Source organism: Barbatula barbatula (genome assembly GCF_947034865.1).
Source record: "Barbatula barbatula genome assembly, chromosome: 8".
NCBI lineage: Eukaryota > Metazoa > Chordata > Actinopteri > Cypriniformes > Nemacheilidae > Barbatula > Barbatula barbatula.
In genome coordinates this window covers 16,576,877-16,598,029 of record NC_136771.1, presented here as the reverse complement: position 1 = coordinate 16,598,029, position 21,153 = coordinate 16,576,877, and the positions used below count along the sequence as shown (strand labels likewise).

Sequence of the window (21,153 nt, the reverse complement as noted above, 5' to 3'; positions counted from 1 at the left end):
ATATATCAAGCCTTTGTAAGCCATAAAGCACACGTTTTTTGGCACTGTCACACTCCTGACAATTATTTAAGTGCCACATTTGTATTGACCAGCAGGTGTCCCTGTAGGGCATGCGAACTTTCAAGAAATGAATCACTTTTCAACACATCTGGCTAGAAGGTTGTTGCTAGAAGGGATACAGCTACAGCCGGAAGTGATTCAAAATCTCGCCATAAAATACATTAGCTAATGTTACATTACCCCAACTCTAAACCTAACCTTAAAATAATAAACCAATAGTAATAAACTGTTGTCAGCGAGACAAAAATGATGCTGTATTGAAGTCTGCATGCCCAGTAGAGGTAGCTGTATCCCTTCTAGCTAAAACAGCTGGAAAGCTTAATTTCGCCATACAAGAAGTAATTCTAAAATGTCATTTTGTCCAATGAATTTCAAGCAGGACACATAACAATATACAATTGTGTTTTCCCTCTAAAGTTTACACATCAAGAGCTTTACTCTTCGAAGAGAATAGGGCAAAGGGATGATCACTTTGGAATGGAACCCAGGGTAAGTGAAACAGAAATAACAGGGCATGTAATTCTGATTGTAACAAGACATGTGGGAGTGATAAAAAACAATAATGATTCCAGGCAAGGGATTGTTATAAAGCTAAACAATAATCCGATAAATTGCAATGAGAAATTTTATGTTACTTGGGAAATGTATGTTCTTTCGGAATTTCACTTTTAAAAGGGGGAAATAGAAACTGTGTGTTAAAACGGGGAACAGTTCCAGTAAATTTAAAATCTAATCAGTGCTTTTCTAGCATTATCATTTATTTAGCCCATTTGGGCAAAAATATTTTTGTCCTAAAAAACTGATTTATTGTTTTACATTTATGCTATATATAAAACAAATGTATTTTGTATTAAAAAATGGGATTATACAGTAATCGTGAATCCTCATTGCTGGTTCAAAATTTCTACGTCTTTATTTAAAAAATGTGGGGGTATAAAGTTTCTATTACAATGTGACTTTGAAATTTCAAAATGACCTGTCAAACTGTCTGCTAAGAATTATTTTACTGGAAGCTGTTATTCAAGCATAACTTTAGCCCTCATAATATGTCAATTTGGAATAACAGAGGTATAATAGTGAATAGGAATTATGTGTTTATTGATGAATGGTGGCAAAAAGGTCTCACACAAATTAATTTACACAAAAATATAACTACTTTAACTACTTATAGTAAAATTATTAAGTAAATTACCATTCAAATGATCCTATAGGAGGTACAGTTATGTTCAAAATAATAGCAGTCCAACATCACTAACCAGATCAGTCACTGTTTTTGGTAGAAATTATATTTCTATATGGCAAATATTTTACTAGTGGGTATAGAAAACCAACAGACCCAATAGTCATAACATGCATGCTGCTAGTTCTGTGGACTCGTTTCAAAATAATAGCAGTGTGGAGTTCAAACAGAGAGGTAAATCATTCTGTAAAAAAAACTGGTGTCAAACAAGTGGTCCTTATTTTAAGGACGAAGATAGCAAATGTTGTACTGTGCATTTCTCTCTGAAAATATGAGTAAAATGGATCGTTCAAGACAATGTTCAGAACAAAAGCGTACTTTGGTAAAAACATTTATTTGAGGGGGAAAAACATGTAAAGAAGTGCAGAAAAAGATAGGCTGCTCAGCTAAAATGATATGAAATGCTTTGAAATGACAAATAACACCAGAAAGACATGGAATAAAACTAAAAACTACCATTCGAATGGATCGAAGAATGGCTTAAATGACAAAGACTCAGTCAATGATAAGCTCCAGTGTGATCAAAGAAAGTCTGATGTTACATGTGGTTACAATTAGAAGATGCCTGTGTGATGCCAAGCTATCGGGCTGGAATATCTGTTCACAGGTGCCAAAAGTTTGTCGACTCCATGCAACACAGATGTGAAGCAGGTTTCAGAAACCGTGGCTACAACTAAATATTAGTTCAGTGATTCACAAGAACCACAAATCTTCAAGTAGTAGTAAATGTTTGAATTTGTAAAGAAAAATGCAGACACTGCTTTTGTCATTCCTTCCCCTTCAGTCGGACCCTCGACGTTGTGTTGAGAGACTGACTGGGGTTTGATCTTGAGAACCTATCATCTCCGAGATCATTTTAAATCGCCAATGGGGTTGGCGAATGGCACGTGCACGCCAGTCTCCACCCCGTACATATGAGTATTAAAGGAAGATGGCGGCGGTCATTCACTCATCCTTTGTTCTTCGGAACCTGAGTGGCACATTTTGTCAAGTGAAAGCATCTCTGAGACTCACTTCAATCTGCTGGATTTATGACGCAGAGCAGCGGATTTCTCCCTTCTGAGCGTTTCGGCAGCGAGCTGCTGATCTAAAAGAGCAAATTTCTCACGGGTGTTTCACAGCCTCCGTTGTTTCCTTGGGTATGACAGACTCATCCCTGGGTCAGACGGTCATGAGACCTGCATCACATGCTTGGCAAGTATGCTGAAGTGGGTTTTGTTGATCCGGCATGTTCTGAGAACATGACGATCTAGGTGTTGCAGTCACGGCTTGCAGCATTCGGGTGAATGTTGCCGCCACCGCGTCTGCTTCCCAGACGAGTTTGACTGCCGCTTCGGCAAGGTCGACCACTTTGGTGAGTAGCGGGGGTAATTTGGGGGTACCTATGGATGTTGTTTCAGTCGCGGACCACCCATACACCAGTACTTCTGGGTGGCTTCCCTGGAGGGCAGGGCAGCCAAAGCCTACGTCGACTTCCCCCGGGTGGAGTGTGTGGTCGCAGGGCACCTGTGCCCGCAGACAGCTGCCACCTGGGGGGGTCGACCTGGGCTTCCGTCCAAGGCTTGTAGGCTCTTTCCGGCACTCGTGTTGGGGGCTTGCAATGCCAAGGGACAGGCCGATTCTGCTCTCCACGCTCTGGCGGTCCTCCAGGTTTTTCAGGCTAAAACACTGAAGGACCTGGACGATGGGAGGTCCGACCCATTTTGCATCAGCGGGTTACGAACTGCCACTGACCATGCGCTCCGATGATGAATGCCACGGCACATGCCTTGGGTCAGACCCGGGGGAAACCTTACCAACGCTGGGTCGGAGAGCATTGTTGCCTGGTGCGTTACCATCAAGTCCGGGCCCTTTTCAGGCCCTGGTGCCCACATTCTCACAAAGAGACAAGTTTCCCTGGGTTTTCCTCCACAGCACTCTCGTCCCGACGGTGTCTGGGATGGACCGAGCTGCCGACTGTAATCTCCACCGGACGTTACGTCGACCAGCCGAAAGCAGGTAAGTCAACAAAGCCGTCAACCTCCCTGGGGTCCCCCCTGTGCGAGGTGACCGCACTGTCAGCCACCGAACCAGCCTCCCCAGTCATGGTGAAGCAGATCGTCCCTCTGGTCCCACTTTCGCGATTCTTGGGCGCTCGGCAGTGCACCAGCCCGTCACGTTGGCAAGACCGGATGATCCGTCTCTATCCAGCCCCTCGTGCAGGACAAACACGTGCTAGTCCGGTCGAAACTCAACAACCTCCTCCTTTGGAGTCAGCAGGTGAGCAAAACTTAGCACTTGAGCCGGTGCACCGCAACCCGACACTCACTGCGGTCCGAGCGAGCATGGCTGACATCTTGACGTCTGCTCTCTCCTGAGCTCTCCTGAGCTCCGTTTCCGAGCGCCTGGCTGAGGAATAAGACGGCGTAGGACCGTCTTTGGGGAACAGCTAGACGAGCGAGACGGGGCGAGACGAGGCGGACCCCGAACACCTGCGACAGCCACCGTGTCCGTCCCCGATGAGTGTATTGCACCCATGAGATCAGTGGGTGATGCCACGCTGAGGAAAATAGCTCTTTTAGAAAAACACCTCTGGAACTGCCAAGATGCCCAGGGGAATCACTGCTGGATCTCCGGTTCGACATAACGTCGACAGACCGACAGAAAGGGAACCAAAACTTCCAAGAGTTAAATTAAAATAGTTATTGGAGTCCCACTGGTGGACAATTTAAGAAATTCCACTCATATATCTGTCTAATAGCAAGGAACTAAGAATTAACAGCAACCCAAATGTATAACACTCATCTAAATATGGCCAGTTGGACTTTATTTATAATATTTGATTGTATGAAATATTTACTCACAGTATTACAACATCACAGGACATTGTTCAAATGTTTAGTTTCAATTTTCAATGTATTTCTATATTGTTTTTAAACGCTTTGTTTATTGAAACTAAACTGTGCACGCGTTTCCATTAGCAGTAAAGTTTGACATTATAAACGTCAGATCAAGAGCAGTTTGCTGTGTGTCATGATTCCGCCATCATGTCATGTTTATTCTTAGTCTTGCAGCGGAGTCATGGCATAGTCAGTGTTTCCCGCCCTTTTGTCTCGTTAACCTTCCCTGAGTGTTTCAGTACCCACACCTGCCCATTGTTATCTCCTTTGTTAGTCTCCCTATAAAATGCCCTCTTGTCTATTGTCTTGTGCTCGTTCGTTATACTTGTACGCTGTACCTGTTCCCTGTACATGTTTCCAAGTTGTCTGGTCTGGTCTTGTCGTAGTGTTTGTATGGTTCCAAGTTCTTTGTTTAATTCCTAGTAGTTTATGTTTGCCCCCCCTTGTGGGATGAGTTTGTTTTCTGTTTTTTGTATCCAGTTTAGTTAGTGTTTTCCCATCGTGGATGTTTGTTTTGCCGTGTTTTATATTAAAGTCTTTGATAATCCCTTCATCCCTGTGTTTGCCTGTACTTTTATGTTCTCTCCCCCTCACGTTCCATGACAGAACGAACGAGCCACAACCGAACCCAGCAGGCACCCATGGACTGTGCAACCATTCCCCGATGGCCGTGCACCTCTGATCCCGAGTGGTGGAGGGATATGGTCTCCCAGTCCAACGCCGGAGGAGGCCCATTCCCTGCCCAGTGCCAGTGTCCCTTGCTGGACTACGCCCGGGACTTTGAGGCCAGGAAGGCCTCCGTTCCCGATGTGCTGGTCCGGGCATACCTTGTGGCTGGGATGGACGATCCTCCACCTTTTCCGGAGCGGGAGGAGATGGTGTATCAGCCGTTCCCGCTCTTGGTAGAGCAGCTGCAGCTTCGAGAGGAGATACGTAGAGGCTTCTCTCCTAGTTGCTGTCCAGCCTCTCGTTCCGGTCTGACGTCTGTCCCGGAGCACTGTGTCCTGGGTGTGGTCACCCAGGGAAGCTCCACTCCACCACCTACAGCCTCCCCGCCCGCAGTCAGCTTTGTTGGCAAGCGTGGGAGACGGGAATCCTGGGGGTCCTCGTCCGAGGCCTCCAATCCCGAGCCGCCCGTGCCCTTCTCGTCATTCCTTCAGCCGACCACCAGGCGAGTGGCTCGGCTGAGGAAGAAGAGGCAACGGGGGGCGGCTCCAAGTCCGTTGGTCTAGTCGAGTCCGTTGGTCTAGTCAAGTCCCGTGGTCCCGTCAAGTCCCGTGGTCCCGTCAAGTCCGGTGGTCCCGTCAAGTCCGGTGGTCCCGTCAAGTCCGGTGGTCCCGTCAAGTCCGGTGGTCCCGTCAAGTCCGGTGGTCCCGTCAAGTCCGGTGGTCCCAAATCCGGTGGTCCCAAGTCAAGTTCCTCAGCCGGTCTTCCAGCCGGCGTCAAGTTCTCCAGCCGGCCTTCCAGCCGGCGTCAAGTCAAGTTCCCCAGCCGGCCTTCCAGCCGGCGTCAAGTCAAGTTCCCCAGCCGGCCTTCCAGCCGGCGTTAAGTCAAGTTCCCCAGCTGGCCTTCCAGCCGGCGTCAAGTCAAGTTCCCCAGCCGGCCTTCCAGCCGGCGTCAAGTCAAGTTCCCCAGCCGGCGTCAAGTCACGTTCCTCAGCCGGCCCCCTCCCAGAGCCTCTGGGACTCCGCGCTCTCGAGCGCCTCCCCCTGCTAAGTCCCCCAGGACTCCGCGCTTCCGAGCGCCAGGGACAAAAACTGTTCCCCCTTATCCCAACCCCTTTGGACTTCCCCCCCATGGACTCATGTGTTCCCCCCATGAACTCTGTTGTTCCCCCTCCCCCCCTCCCTTGTTTGTTATTTTTATTATGTCACCCCAACCCTTTTGTAATCTATTCTTGTCTGCCCCTAATGTTGTTTAGTATGTTTTGTCTTGTCGTTGTCCCAGTCTGCCTTGTCTTGTCAGTCTACCCCTTGATGAACACCTGGAGGTGTTCATTTAAGGGGGGGCTTATGTCATGATTCCGCCATTATGTCATGTTTATTCTTAGTCTTGCAGCGGAGTCATGGCATAGCCTTAGGTTTTGTGTGAGAAAGACATGGCTTTGTTTTGATTCTGACTTGCCATGTGCTTTCTCGTGTCTCGTCAGTGTTTCCTGCCCTTTTGTCTCGTTAACCTTCCCTGAGTGTTTCAGTACCCACACCTGCCCATTGTTATCTCCTTTGTTAGTCTCCCTATAAAATGCCCTCTTGTCTATTGTCTTGTGCTCGTTCGTTATACTTGTACGCTGTACCTGTTCCCTGTACATGTTTCCAAGTTTCTGGTCTGGTCTTGTCGTAGTGTTTGTATGGTTCCAAGTTCTTTGTTTAATTCCTAGTAGTTTATGTTTGGCCCCCTTGTGGGATGAGTTTGTTTTCTGTTTTTTGTATCCAGTTTAGTTAGTGTTTTCCCATCGTGGATGTTTGTTTTGCCGTGTTTTATATTAAAGTCTTTGTTAATCCCTTCATCCCTGTGTTTGCCTGCACTTGGGTTCTCTCCCCCTCACGTTCCATGACAGCTGTGTGCAGTGATGGCCTTTAGGCTACACTATAACCTTTCTGTTATTAAAACTTGGCGAAGTGATATGGAACTGCGGTCGGATGAGCAGGAACACATTCATAGGTGTGTATTTACCGAAAATTAATGCATTCCCAAATAACGTTTGTCAACCAATCAGATAGAAGCATTAAAGGGCCCCTGGTTTAAGTCGCAATAATTTGTTCTTTTCTGCTTTTACTTAATAGAGCTCGGTTTTAATCACATTTATTTATGACCATATACGACCTGTTTCTGAGAGAACACAGATTTCTGTTACTACAGTATATGTTAACAAACTGATTGCTGCTCTTCATCTTTTAAAACACAGGTTGACTTATTGACAATAACTAGATATGTGACCACATGATATACAGAAATCAATAAGGAAAACAATGAGGGTTAAAACAAAAAAAATGGTGCAGTCCGACTTTACAAAAACATAAAAATTATAATTTTGGTGTCACAATGGTGGCAAATTTATAGGGAGACCATAATTTGATCACAAATGTTAAGATCTTTACACAAGAAAACTACATTTTTGTAGAAATAATCAGATCCTTAAAGATCTATAATTATATAGAATTCATAAATTGATGTTGAATACAATGAAACTGATCCCACTATCTATGTACGTGGACCACTAAGTGGGTTAAAATGTCAGATTAAACAAATGAGCCAAGGATTACATTCTTATTGTTGGATATTATGAGAGATAATTACTAATTAAAACTTGCTTATGATGATGACATGACCATGAAAAAAATGGGACACAGAAGCAATTCATAAACCTGTCAAGATGTGGGACATGACATTGGGACTAATCCTGTTTTACAAGGACTTCTGGTCATAGTCTAGCTTGACCCTAAGTGCTGAAACTAGTACAAGAGGTCCAGGGGGGAATTTCAAGGCTAGAACGAGTTCCAGTTTGAAAAGTAGATCTAACACATTTAAGATCACAGATCTGCTTCTGTTCTAACACACACATACTGTATATTTGCATCAAGTAAAAGTCTCATTCTTCTACATATACTGTACATAGATTCACTAGTCAGTTCTAAATTACATATGACCTTTGTGGAATAAGAGTATTTAAAGTCTTTCATAAATATATCAACATAAATGAGCATTAATGAGAGTCTAGTATGGGCCACAACAGCTGTTCATCACTTTACAGAACCGACATCCAATGAGTGTTCTTGTCTGAAGTCATCCCATTTCCGATGGTGGAATTCCTGGCTGATGTTCAGACTGCATTGTCAAAAATCTTAAGAGACTGCATGGTATTTTCATCCTACAGACCAAAAGAGCCAACAGAGGTATTATTGTGTATATTTGTTAATGGTAATGGGAACATGAAAACAAGATTACAAATCATTACTTTCTGGCAGCAGTCAATGAATTCATCAATAGTAACTACACCATCCTGGTTTATGTCCATCTTCTGAGGGGAGAAGAAATGTGATGAAGTATTAAAGTATGAAGTATTTTTGCGATTTATAACAATTTAGCCTTTTGTATGATAGCATTACTTGGAAGAACATTCTGACGTGTTGCCATACTGCCTCTTCTTTAAGCCGGGGATGGATAGATTTCCCCATCAAGTCATAAATAGACTTTAATATATAAAACATTTCCTGAAACAAAAATATGAGGTATACAGCCTTAGATATAAAAATTATGACGTTGTGTCATATTACAGAAAATACATCATGTAGTTGAGAGAAACATTTTAAGAATAACCGGATTTGATTATTTTAAACCTCTTTAGTAATGTGTCCATCTTTGTTGATGTCATACAGATTGAAAGCCCAATTCAGTTTCTCCTCAGTAGTGCCTCTCAACAGAACAGAGAGATCACAAACTAACTCCTGCAAACAGAGATCGGCCTTTAACTCCCAAAAATAAAACATATACATAATAAAAGTCCAATGTTCAATTTCAATTCAAAACACTTTGTTATATTCACCATCTGAAATGTATATGTTGCCTAAACCTTATCTATAGATTGAAACCCAGAAGTCCTAATCTCATGTCTTTCAAAAATTCTTACCTCAAAACTAAGTGAGCCATTTTGATCTTTATCAAAAGCATTAAAGAGAAAATATGCATATTTTGATGAATCTGAAAAAGAAAGGACATAAGCATGTTGATGACAGACATTATTGGCATAAGATCTTAATAAATTTAATGAAAAGATTTCAAATAAAGCTATGCTTTAATGTTTAATGTTTTCATTTTGTCACAATGTATCGTTTTTACAACATGTTTAAGTCTTTCTAAGACATTAAAAATCCCTATAATGTGTGAAACACCACACCACAAGGATGAGCAACACACTGCACTATGCGGTGAACATAACTCCAGTCACTAAATATAAGTCCATGTGCAAAAAACACCAAAGGGTTACCCAACCTCCCATTGGGAAGAACAAAGCATAGATGTTTTTAAATGTGTCCTCATTCACAACTCCACTTGGACATTCCTAGCAGAAAAAACAGGATCAGACAGAAATAATAAGATACAAGAATACCTGCAACAAGAGCAAAGGCACTATAATCAATTAAAGTGAATATCATGTTTTAATATCTACTCGCAGCAGGTGTGTAACTAAACTCACATTCTTAAATCCTCTGTAGAGTAGCTGTAACTCTTGTCTAGAAAAATGGGTCTGCAACTGCAGTTGTTCCAGATTTTCTGGTTGGTACCGTTCCGTCGTGCTCTCCTGCTCTTCATCCTCATTATCTGCAACATAGCACATGCATGGCTATCGTCATTTATTTGGGAAAACTTGTTTTCTTCTATGAAGAAACATTATTTTCAGTATAGACATGAAGGCATTCACACTTAACCAGTCACTGACATCAAGACCTTTATTTTTTATACGAAGTTTAAATAGCAGTAGCTTCTGTTTACACTAAGTGAAAATAGCTGTATTTTCTTTGGATTAAGTAGAATTAGTAGTAGCCATTGGCACTTATAAATAGTGGCAGATAACGTTACAATTTGCACCTCAGTATTGTTGTGCATTAAACATTATGCAATAATAAAAGAGTGTAAATCATTATATTTATAAAGAAAAAAAAATGTAATGGTAACTTATTTAGAAAGCCCTACCCCTAACCTTACCCTAAACTTTCTGAATAAAAAGGAAATATTTTAAGTTATAAATCGATTTTTAGAAAAAAAGGGCCTATGATCTGTAATGTGATAGAAATGGGTAAAAGAGCATTTTCAACAAGAGGTGGCTTAGAACCTCTGTCTCCCAGGGCATTAATCAATAACGAGGGTAACGAGAGGATGGGAACAAAGACAAGACTGGAGAGAGATTATGGAAGGCCAAAAGAACAATAATTGCCTCTCTCCACATTTAACATGAGGTTCTGTCATGATCCTGCCACTAAACCAAGAGAAACATGACATGATGCGGCAGAATCATGACACACTCCGTATTTTTAGTTAAGAATCCAAGGCACTGGCAGGTCCAGTGACACTACTTACACAAACACTTGCCTTTTTAATGAATAATGAAATGCTTTGTCAAGTTCATTGTTTCTTTTACACTGTATTACCACTGACTCTGATATGAGAGCAGGTTTAGCTTAGTTAAATTGTCTTAATTGTCTTACCAATTGTCCCCCGACTGGGGAACTGGGGAAATGTAGCCCTCTACTCTACTTCATAATATTTGAACAATTGGTAAGAGCAATGTGCAGAAATGTGCAAACATTTACCTTTAGTGAGCAACTAGTACTACATTTCACCTTGTCTCCATTCTCATGAAATACCACTGAGCACAGACATGCCAAAAATACCTCTATTTTTAACATCCAATAGATGTCCACTGAGGAGCCAGAATGACGTCCAAGTGACTTACTAGTTGAAACTGGTCACTTGGTATTAGCACCTATTGTATTATTGCTCCTGTATGACATAACGCTTTATTGCTCCCTGACCTCTCTGTAAGTTGCTTTTGATAAAAGCATCTGCTAAATGACTAAATGTAAATGTACACACATATAAAATGCGCAAAAGACGTTCAAGGGTCCTTGTCGGCGGTATAGATATTGAACCTAGTTTGCAAATCCAGCTGAAGTAAAAAAGTTATATAGTTATATATGAACATCCCCCTTATGTTGCATGTTTGATAGGATGATATTAGGGTTTAATCTTCGTGTAACACAGTGATATTTTGATTTAAAGTTTTTTTATTGTTTTCGCACCTACTTAGCAGAAAGTATTTAGCAGCTATTAAATTTGTGTAGGTCAACATTCATAGCGCAAAAGGCTTGTTAAAGTCGGGGTTTGCTGACCCATTTGAGTGAATTTTTATTAAATATTCACTTCGGTACCTTAGCAGGTCAGGTACTAAAGACAGAAACATTGAGCAGTGTCTCCTTTAGGGCATTCATAATACCTCTGTCCCAGTTTCTCGTGAAGAATGTCCTGCACAGTACTTGATAGGTTGGTGCCTTCAGTTTTACAGATCTGGGGAAGCACAGGTTGTAAAATATGTTTTTCCCAAACAAAGACCTACTTAGGAAGCTTACCTCTAAATAAAGTCAAGAAAATGAAAGGACATTTTTTTGGAGGTCCGATCATAGACTTTGCAATGTAAATGTATGACAGCTTTCTGCACACTAAATATCAATTTATATTATTTTTGACAATGTATTTTTAACATTTAAACGTACCTTACAAAAAATTTGAAAACAATAAAAGCTGTGAAAAGATGGATTTTTCTGGCACTGCTGGCTTGATCTTAAAAGGACAGTTCACCCAAAACTGAAAATCCTGGTAATTATTTACTCCACCTCGAATTGTTCCAAATTTAAAAATGCACAGAAAGCTATCAGGAAGAATGTTTGTAAACAAACAGTTCTTAGCCACCACTGACTACCATAGTAGAATAAAAATGACAATGGTACATTCTAAACAAAAGGTGCTTCAAAATGTTCTTCGATTCCATAGAAGAACATTTTGGTTCCATAAAGAACCTTTAACATCTTTCTTCAGATTATAAAAAGTAAGAAACAGACAGTTCTTTAAAGAACCTTTGATTGAATGGTTCTTTGTGGTACCAAAAAAGGGGCTTCCAATAATTCCTGATGATTTTCCGGAAGTACCTGCTTTTTGTTATGTACGAACCAGATGGAATTTTAGTTCCGGAGAACCTTTTTTGTGGAACACTTTGGGTGCTTCTCAATTCTTATTTGTGCATCCTTGTTTCCTTTCCACGCTTCCTTTCATCGGGTCTTAGCTCCACCCCTTCAGGATGTGAGGGAAGGGAGCAAGGAAAAGATGCGTGGACGGAGGAATTAAATCAAGTAAAATGGCATACCCTCCCTTTAGCGTCACTTTAAAGCGTCGTCAATTAATGATGACTGTACAGATTGGAAATATAAAAAATTAAGTAAAATACAGATTTCAAAATCCCCACTACAATAAAATAAGTTAAAACATGCTTTAAAGTGGTCAGTCAATATACACTGTATATAAGGTACAGATGTGTTCAAAATAATAGCAGTGTGTTTAAAAAAAGTGAGTAAAGCTCAAAATCCTTATAATAACTTTTATTTCAACACACAAATGCATCGGGAACAAATGCACATTCTATTCTAAATCAAAACATGATGAAAAATTATACAAAAAATACTAAACAGGAAGTGAAGAAAACGGAATGTTAGGCTGTTCAAAAATAATGGCAGTGTCTGCATTTTTCTTTACACAGTCAAACATCTGTATAAAGTGAAAAATACTTGAAGATGAATGGTTCTAGTGAATCACTGAACAAATAATTTAGTTGTAGCCACAGTTTCTGAGAACTGCTTCACATCTGTGCTGCATGGAGTCGACCAACTTCTGGCACCTGTGAACAGATATTCCAGCCCAGGATAATTTCACTACAGACCACAATTCCTCTGCATTTCACTGGTGTGTTTGGGGTCATTGTTTTGTTGAAACAAGGACATTTCCTCTTCAGCATAAGGCAACATGACCTCTTTAAGTATTTTCATATACTCAAACTGATCCATAATCCCCGGAAATCAGATAAATAGACCCAACACCATAGTGTGAGAAACATCCCCATAACATGATGCTTGCGCCATACTGTGGCTTGAATTCAGTGTTTGGGGGTCGTCTAACAAACTGCAACAGCGGAACAAGAGGGACGTTCTGCTTCATCATGCCGGGGAAGGCCGGTTTGGTGGCTGACAGTACAGTCACCTTGCACAGGGGGGACCCCAGGGAGGTTGACAGCTCTGTTGATTTACCTGCTTTCGGCTGTCCGACGCAACGTCCGGCGGAGATTGCAGTCGGGGGCTTGATCTATCCAACACACCGTCGGTACGAGAGTGCTGTGGAGGAAAACCTCTGGGAAATTTGTCTCTTTGTGAGCATGTGGGCGCCGGGCCCTAAAAAGGGCCCAGACTAAATGGTAATGCAGCAGGCAGTTTCCTTTCAATTCAATTCAATTTTATTTATATAGCGCTTTTCACAATTTGCATTGTTCCAAAGCAGCTTTACAGGGGAAAACAAGAAAAACACAAAAAAGGTAAAGCACAGTACATGAATAGTTTAACTTGTTATATAAACACCTAGTAAATAATATATAATGTCAGCAGTCTCCCGGTGGTTTATTTAGCATATTTAGCATTAAGTGAATGCTTGGCTGAAAAGATGCGTTTTTAATCTAGATTTAAATTGGGCGAGTGTGTCTGATCCTCGAATAGTATCAGGAAGGCAATTCCAGAGTTTAGGTGCTACGTGTGAGAAAGCTCGACCCGCTTTGGCAGATTTATTCTAGATGTTATCAAAAGTCCTGAGTTCTGAGATCTTAGAGCGTGATGGCTTGTAGTGTGATAGAAGCTCTGTTAGGTAGGTAGGGGCTAAACCGTTTAAGGCTTTATAAGTGATTTAAAGAGCTCAAGTCAATACGATACTTATTGGGTAGCCAGTGAAGGGTGGATAACATTGGAGTTATGTGATCGTACACCTAGGGACCATGTTGACTTGTTGCTGGCCACGTCGCGATGTGGCAGGATCGGACTTCCCTCCATCCAGATCCTTCAGGACTTTAGCCTGAAAGACCTGGAGGACTGCCATGGCATGGAGACGGAAGTCTAGGTCGACCCCTCCAGGTGGCAGCTGTCTGCGGGCACAGGTGTCCCGCGACTGCACGTCCCACCTTGGGGATGTCAACGTAGCCTCTAGCCGCCCCACCATCCAGGGAAGTCACAGCTACCAAGCCCTCCAGCCAGGAACACGGTGAAAAGGGTGCAGTCCAAGACTTGGGGAGCTCATCATGCACCTCCGGGAAGAATGGCACCGGGGCGGCGAGTGGCTTTTGATCACGCCCGACCCCAGAAACCACGCATCCAACCGCGAGCGTTTCGGGGAGGGTGGTGCCACACACTGCAATCTGAGACACACGGCTGCCTGGGAAAGCATGGCTGACATCCTCCGGAGCTCGACCGCCCGAAGACAGGAGCTCAGAGGAATCCTCCGCATACGATGCCAGAAGGTAGCTGTCCGATGCAATGACAGAGATTTCGTCATAATCCCTGTGAGGAGTCTTTCCGCTATGGGACGGCCGACTGCAGGGGAAGTCCGCACAAGAAGGAGAAGTCCACTGCTCTGCGTCATAAATCCAGCAGGAATTTTGTAGTCTCGAAGACGATAAAGTGTGACAACATGTGCCAAACAGGTACCGAAGAACAAAGGATAAGTGAATGACCGCCGCCATCTTCGTTTTATATCCGTATAAAAGGGGCAGAGACTGGCATGCGCGTGGCGTTTTGAAATTATCTCGGAGTTGATATGTTCTCAAGATTAAACCCTAGTCAGTCTCTCAACGCAACGTCGAGAGACCCACTGAAGGGGAACACACGTTAATTACATGTTTGCACTTGATAAGTGTGTCCCATCGGTCTTAATATTACAGGCTCACTTGAGATCTTCACGCCCACTAGAACACTTGGGCCAGTAAATGAATGTAAGTAAATGAAGACAAAATGTTCATTTTTAGGCACACGGGTATAGATCACACAAAGCCATTCGGTCTATAAATACTTCACTATTTCTAGGTCAAAATGTTCTTGTTCAACAGTTGATTTAGTAGAAAGACATGCACACACACTAGAATAGAGGTTCCTGCAGCACACTTAAGCATTCTACCTTAACCTCAGCTCCCAGAATGACCCACTTAAAGATGTTATAAACTGATTCTTAAAATTCCCAGTTCTAACCACATTTTGGGGTTGGTTGTGATGGGCCAATAGGGCACCCCTCTGTTAAAATCTTTTTCAATTATTTTGCACATAACCTAATTTTCACTTTTTGCATTTAAATTTGGCCAGAGATTTCAACATCAGACATGAAATAACTTATATCTAAATGCGGTTTGAAAAAGCACTAGCAGTTTGTCCCTTTTCGCTTCCCGTAGTTCAGTTGTTATAACTTTGTTTATTAGTTAGTTATTTTTTATTTGCATGGATGGATTAAGTGTTTGCATATTATTTACAAGAACCGCTTATGGTAAGACATAAACTCTACCTGAGTTTTCTGCAGAACACAACACAAAGAAAGTGTAACAACAACAAGAACTAGTAGACTCTACCTGTAAATGAAATACTGCATCTACCTGTAAATTAAACGATCTGTCGTCTTCAGTGAGCGGACACAGACTGTGAGGAGCAAGTGTTTAAAGGGTTCATATGGTACATGATTTTCTGTGTCTTTGGTGTGTTATAAGTTGCCCATGCATGTATTAAACACGTAAAATTGCTCAAATTAAAGTGTCTGAACAAAAGATGCATTCTATCTCAAAGCGAATGCTGACCCAGACCTGCCTGAAATGCCTTGTGTAAACACACCCCCATAAAATCTACGTCAGTTTGTGGTATGATTTGACAAAAAAGTAAGGTGGGCGTAAGGGGAAAGAGAAAGGGGAACAGAGAGAGGGCCCAAAGTGCTTCTGAACAACGTGTTGGCATACAGTTCACTGGACTACCTTTATGTGATTAAATATAATGTATGTTGTCTGTTGTTTGTTGCTATTGTGCCTCAACATGAATGAACAGGCAACTGTGTAAAAATGTAAATTAATAATTCAGGATTCATTTGAAAATTATTTAGTTTACCAGTGGCCTACAGCAGACTGTGCCCGACTACCATGTCTGAAGCAAGACACGCCCCCTCATTACCATATGGACACAGAAATGTAGAAATAATTAAATGTGAAAATGTACAAATTTCTAAATACTTATATATTAGCATACATTTATAAAAGAAATACAAAAATGTACAAAAAATAATAAATGTTTAAATTAATAAATAATATACATTTAAATATAATGTTTTTCATTATTTGTCATTTTTTCTAGATAATTAATTTCTAAATTAATTTATTTATTTTCGCTTTTTTACATTTCTTCATGGGTTTATTGTTGTATTTATTTATTTTTAATTTTGGCAGGATTGGGTTTCCATATATTGGCCGGGTGGTCTGTTTTTTTTAACCTGAAGGCAGATCCCTAGTCTCCACATAAAAGTGAACCTTAAAGCCAGAAGAAATGTGGCAGATAAAATTACCTGAAAAAGTTATTAAAGAAATTATTAATTTATGGATTTATTAAGGGATCATCAGTGTCTCATGGTGGGCTATGGAATGATGGAGTGTGTAATTATATTTAGGCCCACAAGGATATTAAGCATAGGCAAGGGAAAGATTAAATTAATTAGAACTCTCATCCACAAAGTTTAGATTAATAAGTAGTACTGCAATTTCAATATATAGCACAAAGGGTATGGGAAAAGATTATTGGATATGATTGTATTACACCTAGTAACAATAGAAGCTTAATAAAATCAAAATAAACAGTCTGATTACTGAATTCAATGGTTTGACTAGAAACACTCCTGGTGGATTTACAGTAGTATGATCAGGGATGTGGCATATGCATCACTGTTGTGTAAACGTCTATTCATATTGAAAGACAGCAATAATCTCTGAGATATTACAGCAGTGATCCAATTTATACGGGAGTCAAACAGGATTCTTTCTAACCGTAGAAAATCTAAAACTGTTAAATGAAATAAGGAGTTTGGTTCCAAAATGATATAACTCCGTTTTTACAAATGTAAAACTGCTAGACATAGCCTGATAAACCATTTAATACTATTTAGGCTATTTTGGTTGTTTGAATTGACCCGTGCGTCTTCACAACAAAAATCACATCACACACGCTCTCAGGAACATTTATGCAATTGATCTTTTGCTGCTATATCCTCGAATATCTTTGTTTAGCGCCAAATGCGCTTCATTTTAATCCTTTTCTGCTCTGCGCGCTGCTTCTCCGCCAAAGACGTGCATGAAGAGCAGCAAACAATGTTTACTGTATTTATCCAACCTTAAAACTAGATTTGTGATATTTTATTAAGCATAACGTTTTTATCTAAATTCAATTCAATTGCGCTTTTCACAATATGCATTGTTCCAAAACAGCTTTACAGGGGAAAAGAAGAAAAACACAAAAAAGGTAAAACACAGTACATGGTGTTTATATAACAAGTTAAATTATTCTAGTAAATAATATGTAATAAATGCATTCTCTCGTTTATTTAGAATAGTTTGCATTAAGTGAATGTTAAAGAGTGTTTTTAATCTAGATTTAAATTGGGCAAGTGTGTCTGACCCTCAAATAGTATTGGGAAGGCTATTCCAGAGTTTAGGTGCTACGTATGAGAAAGCTCGACCCCCTTTGGTAGATTTATTCTAGATGTTATAAAAAATCCTGAGTTTTGAGATCTTAGAGAGTGATGGCTTGTAGTGTAATAGAAGCTCTGTTAGGTAGGTAGGGGCTAAACCCTTTAAGGCTTTATAAGTGATTAAAAGAACTTTAACTTAATGGGTAGCCAGTGAAGGGTTGATAACATTGGGGTTATGTGATCGTATTTTCTGGACCTGGTTAGAACTCTGGCAGCTGCATTCTGAACTAACTGTAGTTTGTTTATTGATGATGCAGGACAACCACTAAGTAGTGCATTACAGTAGTCAAGTCTTGAAGTCATAAATGCATGAATAAGCTTCTCCACGTCAGCAACACACAGCATATGTTGTAACTTGGCAGCATTTCTTAGGTGGAAAAATGCTGTTTTTGTGACATTTGAGACATGATTTCGAAATGACAGGTTGCTGTCTAATATAACGCCTAGATCTTTAACTGTATTCGTTGGAGTAACAGTACATCCTTCAACTTGCAGGTTATAATCCGAAATATTCGGTTTACTTTGTTTGGTCCGAAAAGTAATATTTCAGTTTTTTTAGAATTTAAAAGAAAGATATTAAAAGTCATCCAATGTTTTATATCTTCGATGCACTCTGCCAATTTGGATAGCTGGGAGTAATCATCTGGTCTTGATGAGATATAGCTGTGTATCATCTGCATAGCAGTGGAAGCTAATTCCATGTTTTTTTTTATAATGTTTCCAAGGGGAAGCATGTATATGGAGAATAGCAAGGGTCCTAGAACCGATCCCTGAGGTAATCCATAATTTACTTGCGTTAGATTTGATAAGGGTCTACAGTATCGAACGCAGCATTTAGGTCAAGCAGGACTAGGAGTGAGATGTCATCTTTATCTGATGCTATTTAAGTTTAAGTACTATGATGTGGTCTAAAGCCTGCCTGAATTTTTATGTGTATCTCATTATTTTGTAAGAAATAGCACATCTGAGTTAACACTACTTGTTCTAGTATTTTTGACAGGTAAGGGAGATTTGAAATCGGTCTATAGTTTCCTAAGTTTGGTTTCTTGATAAGGCTTAATGACGGCCATCTGTCCTGGGACATGGCCTACATTAGTTGACGAGTTGATAATGTTATAAATGGGCTCAATTGCAACAGGTAGTAACTCTTTTCATAATGTAATTGGTATGGGGTCTAATAAGCAAGTTGTAGGTTTAGATGTTGCAATAAGTTTAATCTTCCTGTTCCATAGGAGAAAAACATTGTAGCCTTTCTTTTGGGGTGATGGTTGGTACTAATTCATAGGACAGACTTGGAGGTTGAGTTTTTACTATTTTGTCTTGTATGTTTTCGATTTTCTCTGTAAAAATGTCATGAGTTATTGCTACCAAGGTGCGGGGGAATAACCAAGTCAGGTGATGTCTGTTTATTTGTTAATTTAGCAACTGTGCTAAATAAAAACCTTGGATTGTTTTTGTTAGTTTCTATGAGCAAGCGATTCTGTATTTTTTGTATGGTTATTAAAGGAGTCAGATGTGGCAAGCTCTTTGCAAAACTATCTTTAGTAGTCGAGGTAATTGTTCTAACCTGTCGATTACAAGTTAAACGGCTGATTCCTGCAGTGCGCAGTGTACATGTTATAAGATAGTGATCGGTGACACATTTACCGATTACATTTAGTATTAGCATTATTGGTCAGCATGTAAAGATTTGTGACCCTGTGAAAACCCAGGCTAACATCTCATAATCGATTATTACAACAACCATCAAAGATTTCATAATTTCAAGCATTGATTTCCCTAAGATTTTGGTATTATTCAGTCAATATTGAAGATATGGTTATATTTTCACAGAATATTCTGTAGGATGATTTTATGAAGGACTTTTGCTGGGTTTTCACAAGCAGTTTCACATTTTGAAATGAACATTTTGATTGGGAAATTATTTAAAGATATAAGTAGTTCTGAAAGTGAAAAGGTGACAATGGCATAGAAAAAAAGTTAGTACCTCTGTTTTCTGTTTATGGCATTTAAATAGTTGAATTACATTTGCTCTTTGCATGCGAGTAGTTTTTTTTATTTACAAATATTCCTTATCAGACTTCTATTAAGAGAGCATTACCCTTATACCACAGAGCCTAAACATAGGCTTCATATATCAAAATATAAAATACATTTGACAGGGTACAGCACTTGATTAAATGGTGGTACTGTATTTCAAAGTGAAGACCAGGGCTAGTTGTCACACTTTTTAGTTGAATATTTATTTGTCAAGAAGGAGTTTTGTGTAATTGATTAATTTGTAAAATTAAAAGAAATCACTGATTGAAACTCATTTGAAATAGAATAAAATAGTAATATGTAACAGTAACTTGCCCTGAAATCAGTGAGACAACAATTACATAAATGTTGTAACCCTTTTGGTTAAAACCTACCTTGGAATATAGGTTAACCTGATATTAATACCTTCCTGTAAGGTTTGATTGTCCTTGTCGGTTTACAAGAGCAATTAAAACAATGCTAATTTTGCAATCATTTACAAAATATTTCAACTTTCCCATGTAATAACTTTAGCTCCAGTGTTTCCATTTTTGTGAGAAAGCCAGTTTGTGTGTAAATACATTTTGGAAACACATTATTCATACATTATAAATGAATACATTTTAATAACTTTTGTTAAGATTTTACTTAATTATATGATGCTTAAAAGTGTACTGTACTGTCAATAAAAAGCTTAAATCATATTTTATGTAGGCTATACGGTCATTCTTATAGTCAATTGTTATGTACATGGACTACTACTGATCTATCAAGCACTGTATTAATTTTTGTTATCAACATGTAAGGTAGCATGTTACCCAAACTATATACAGCCTATCCTCTTCGAAAATGTATGTACTATAGGAACAAAACAATTATAAACCACATGGCAGTAGATGTATAGATTTAAAATATTAACTTTCTAAAACAAGTCATGTGAACTAAAGAAAAACGAAATAAATGAATCATTAGAACATGAACGATAATCTTTACGTGCTAAACAAAGCACTTAATCGCATGAAAAAATCGCTCAAAAAGATGTTGAGTTCTTCCGTTTACCTGAGTTCAGAGTTCCTGAGATCAATCGAGCAATGTGCTGAGTGAACTTGATCAAGTGACGTTTGCATCGTCGCCGCCGGCTGCTCATTGTTCACGTTTTCTGAACTAGTTCAATGATCAGTTGGGTTGAATTCCGTAGCATTTAGTTTTGTACCAGGTTTAGAAAAGGGATGAATAGTGAAACGGGGCGTCAGCGTAACCAACATCATGTGTGAGCGAATCAGATTCTGCTTTCTCTCTCTCTCTCTCTCTCTCTCTCTCTCCGCACATGTACAAAGTTTGACCTCTTCCAGGAAAGTGAAAACCATGAAGCTAAACTTTTGTTATACATTCTCTCCACCCTGAGAATATTTTAATCACTCTTACTCTTTTTTTAAACTCTTTTTACAGACCATTTATAGAACATTAATAGTTATTTGATAACGAGCTACATAGTTACGAAAAAGAAACATTTTCTATATAAACACATTCCAACATACAATGTATTTTTGAAACACCAGTAACTGAAATAGGGCAAAGCGCATTTAAAAAGCGCCATCTGGTGGTACTAGA

The 21,153-nt window shown here is 39.9% G+C and overlaps 1 protein-coding gene across 1 annotated transcript; it reads right to left on the bottom strand.

Moving 5' to 3' along the window:
* Window positions 1-6,953: 6,953 nt before the first annotated feature.
* Window positions 6,954-20,689, bottom strand: kcnip4b (potassium voltage-gated channel interacting protein 4b; the record flags this gene model as incomplete). The annotated part of the gene is made up of 8 exons (XM_079463365.1): window positions 6,954-8,047; window positions 8,135-8,197; window positions 8,286-8,390; window positions 8,517-8,624; window positions 8,807-8,877; window positions 9,169-9,238; window positions 9,374-9,498; window positions 20,602-20,689. 8 exons carry the CDS (start codon window positions 20,687-20,689, stop codon window positions 8,000-8,002), a joined length of 678 nt encoding a protein of 225 aa, XP_079319491.1. The 3' UTR covers window positions 6,954-7,999.
* Window positions 20,690-21,153: the final 464 nt, after the last annotated feature.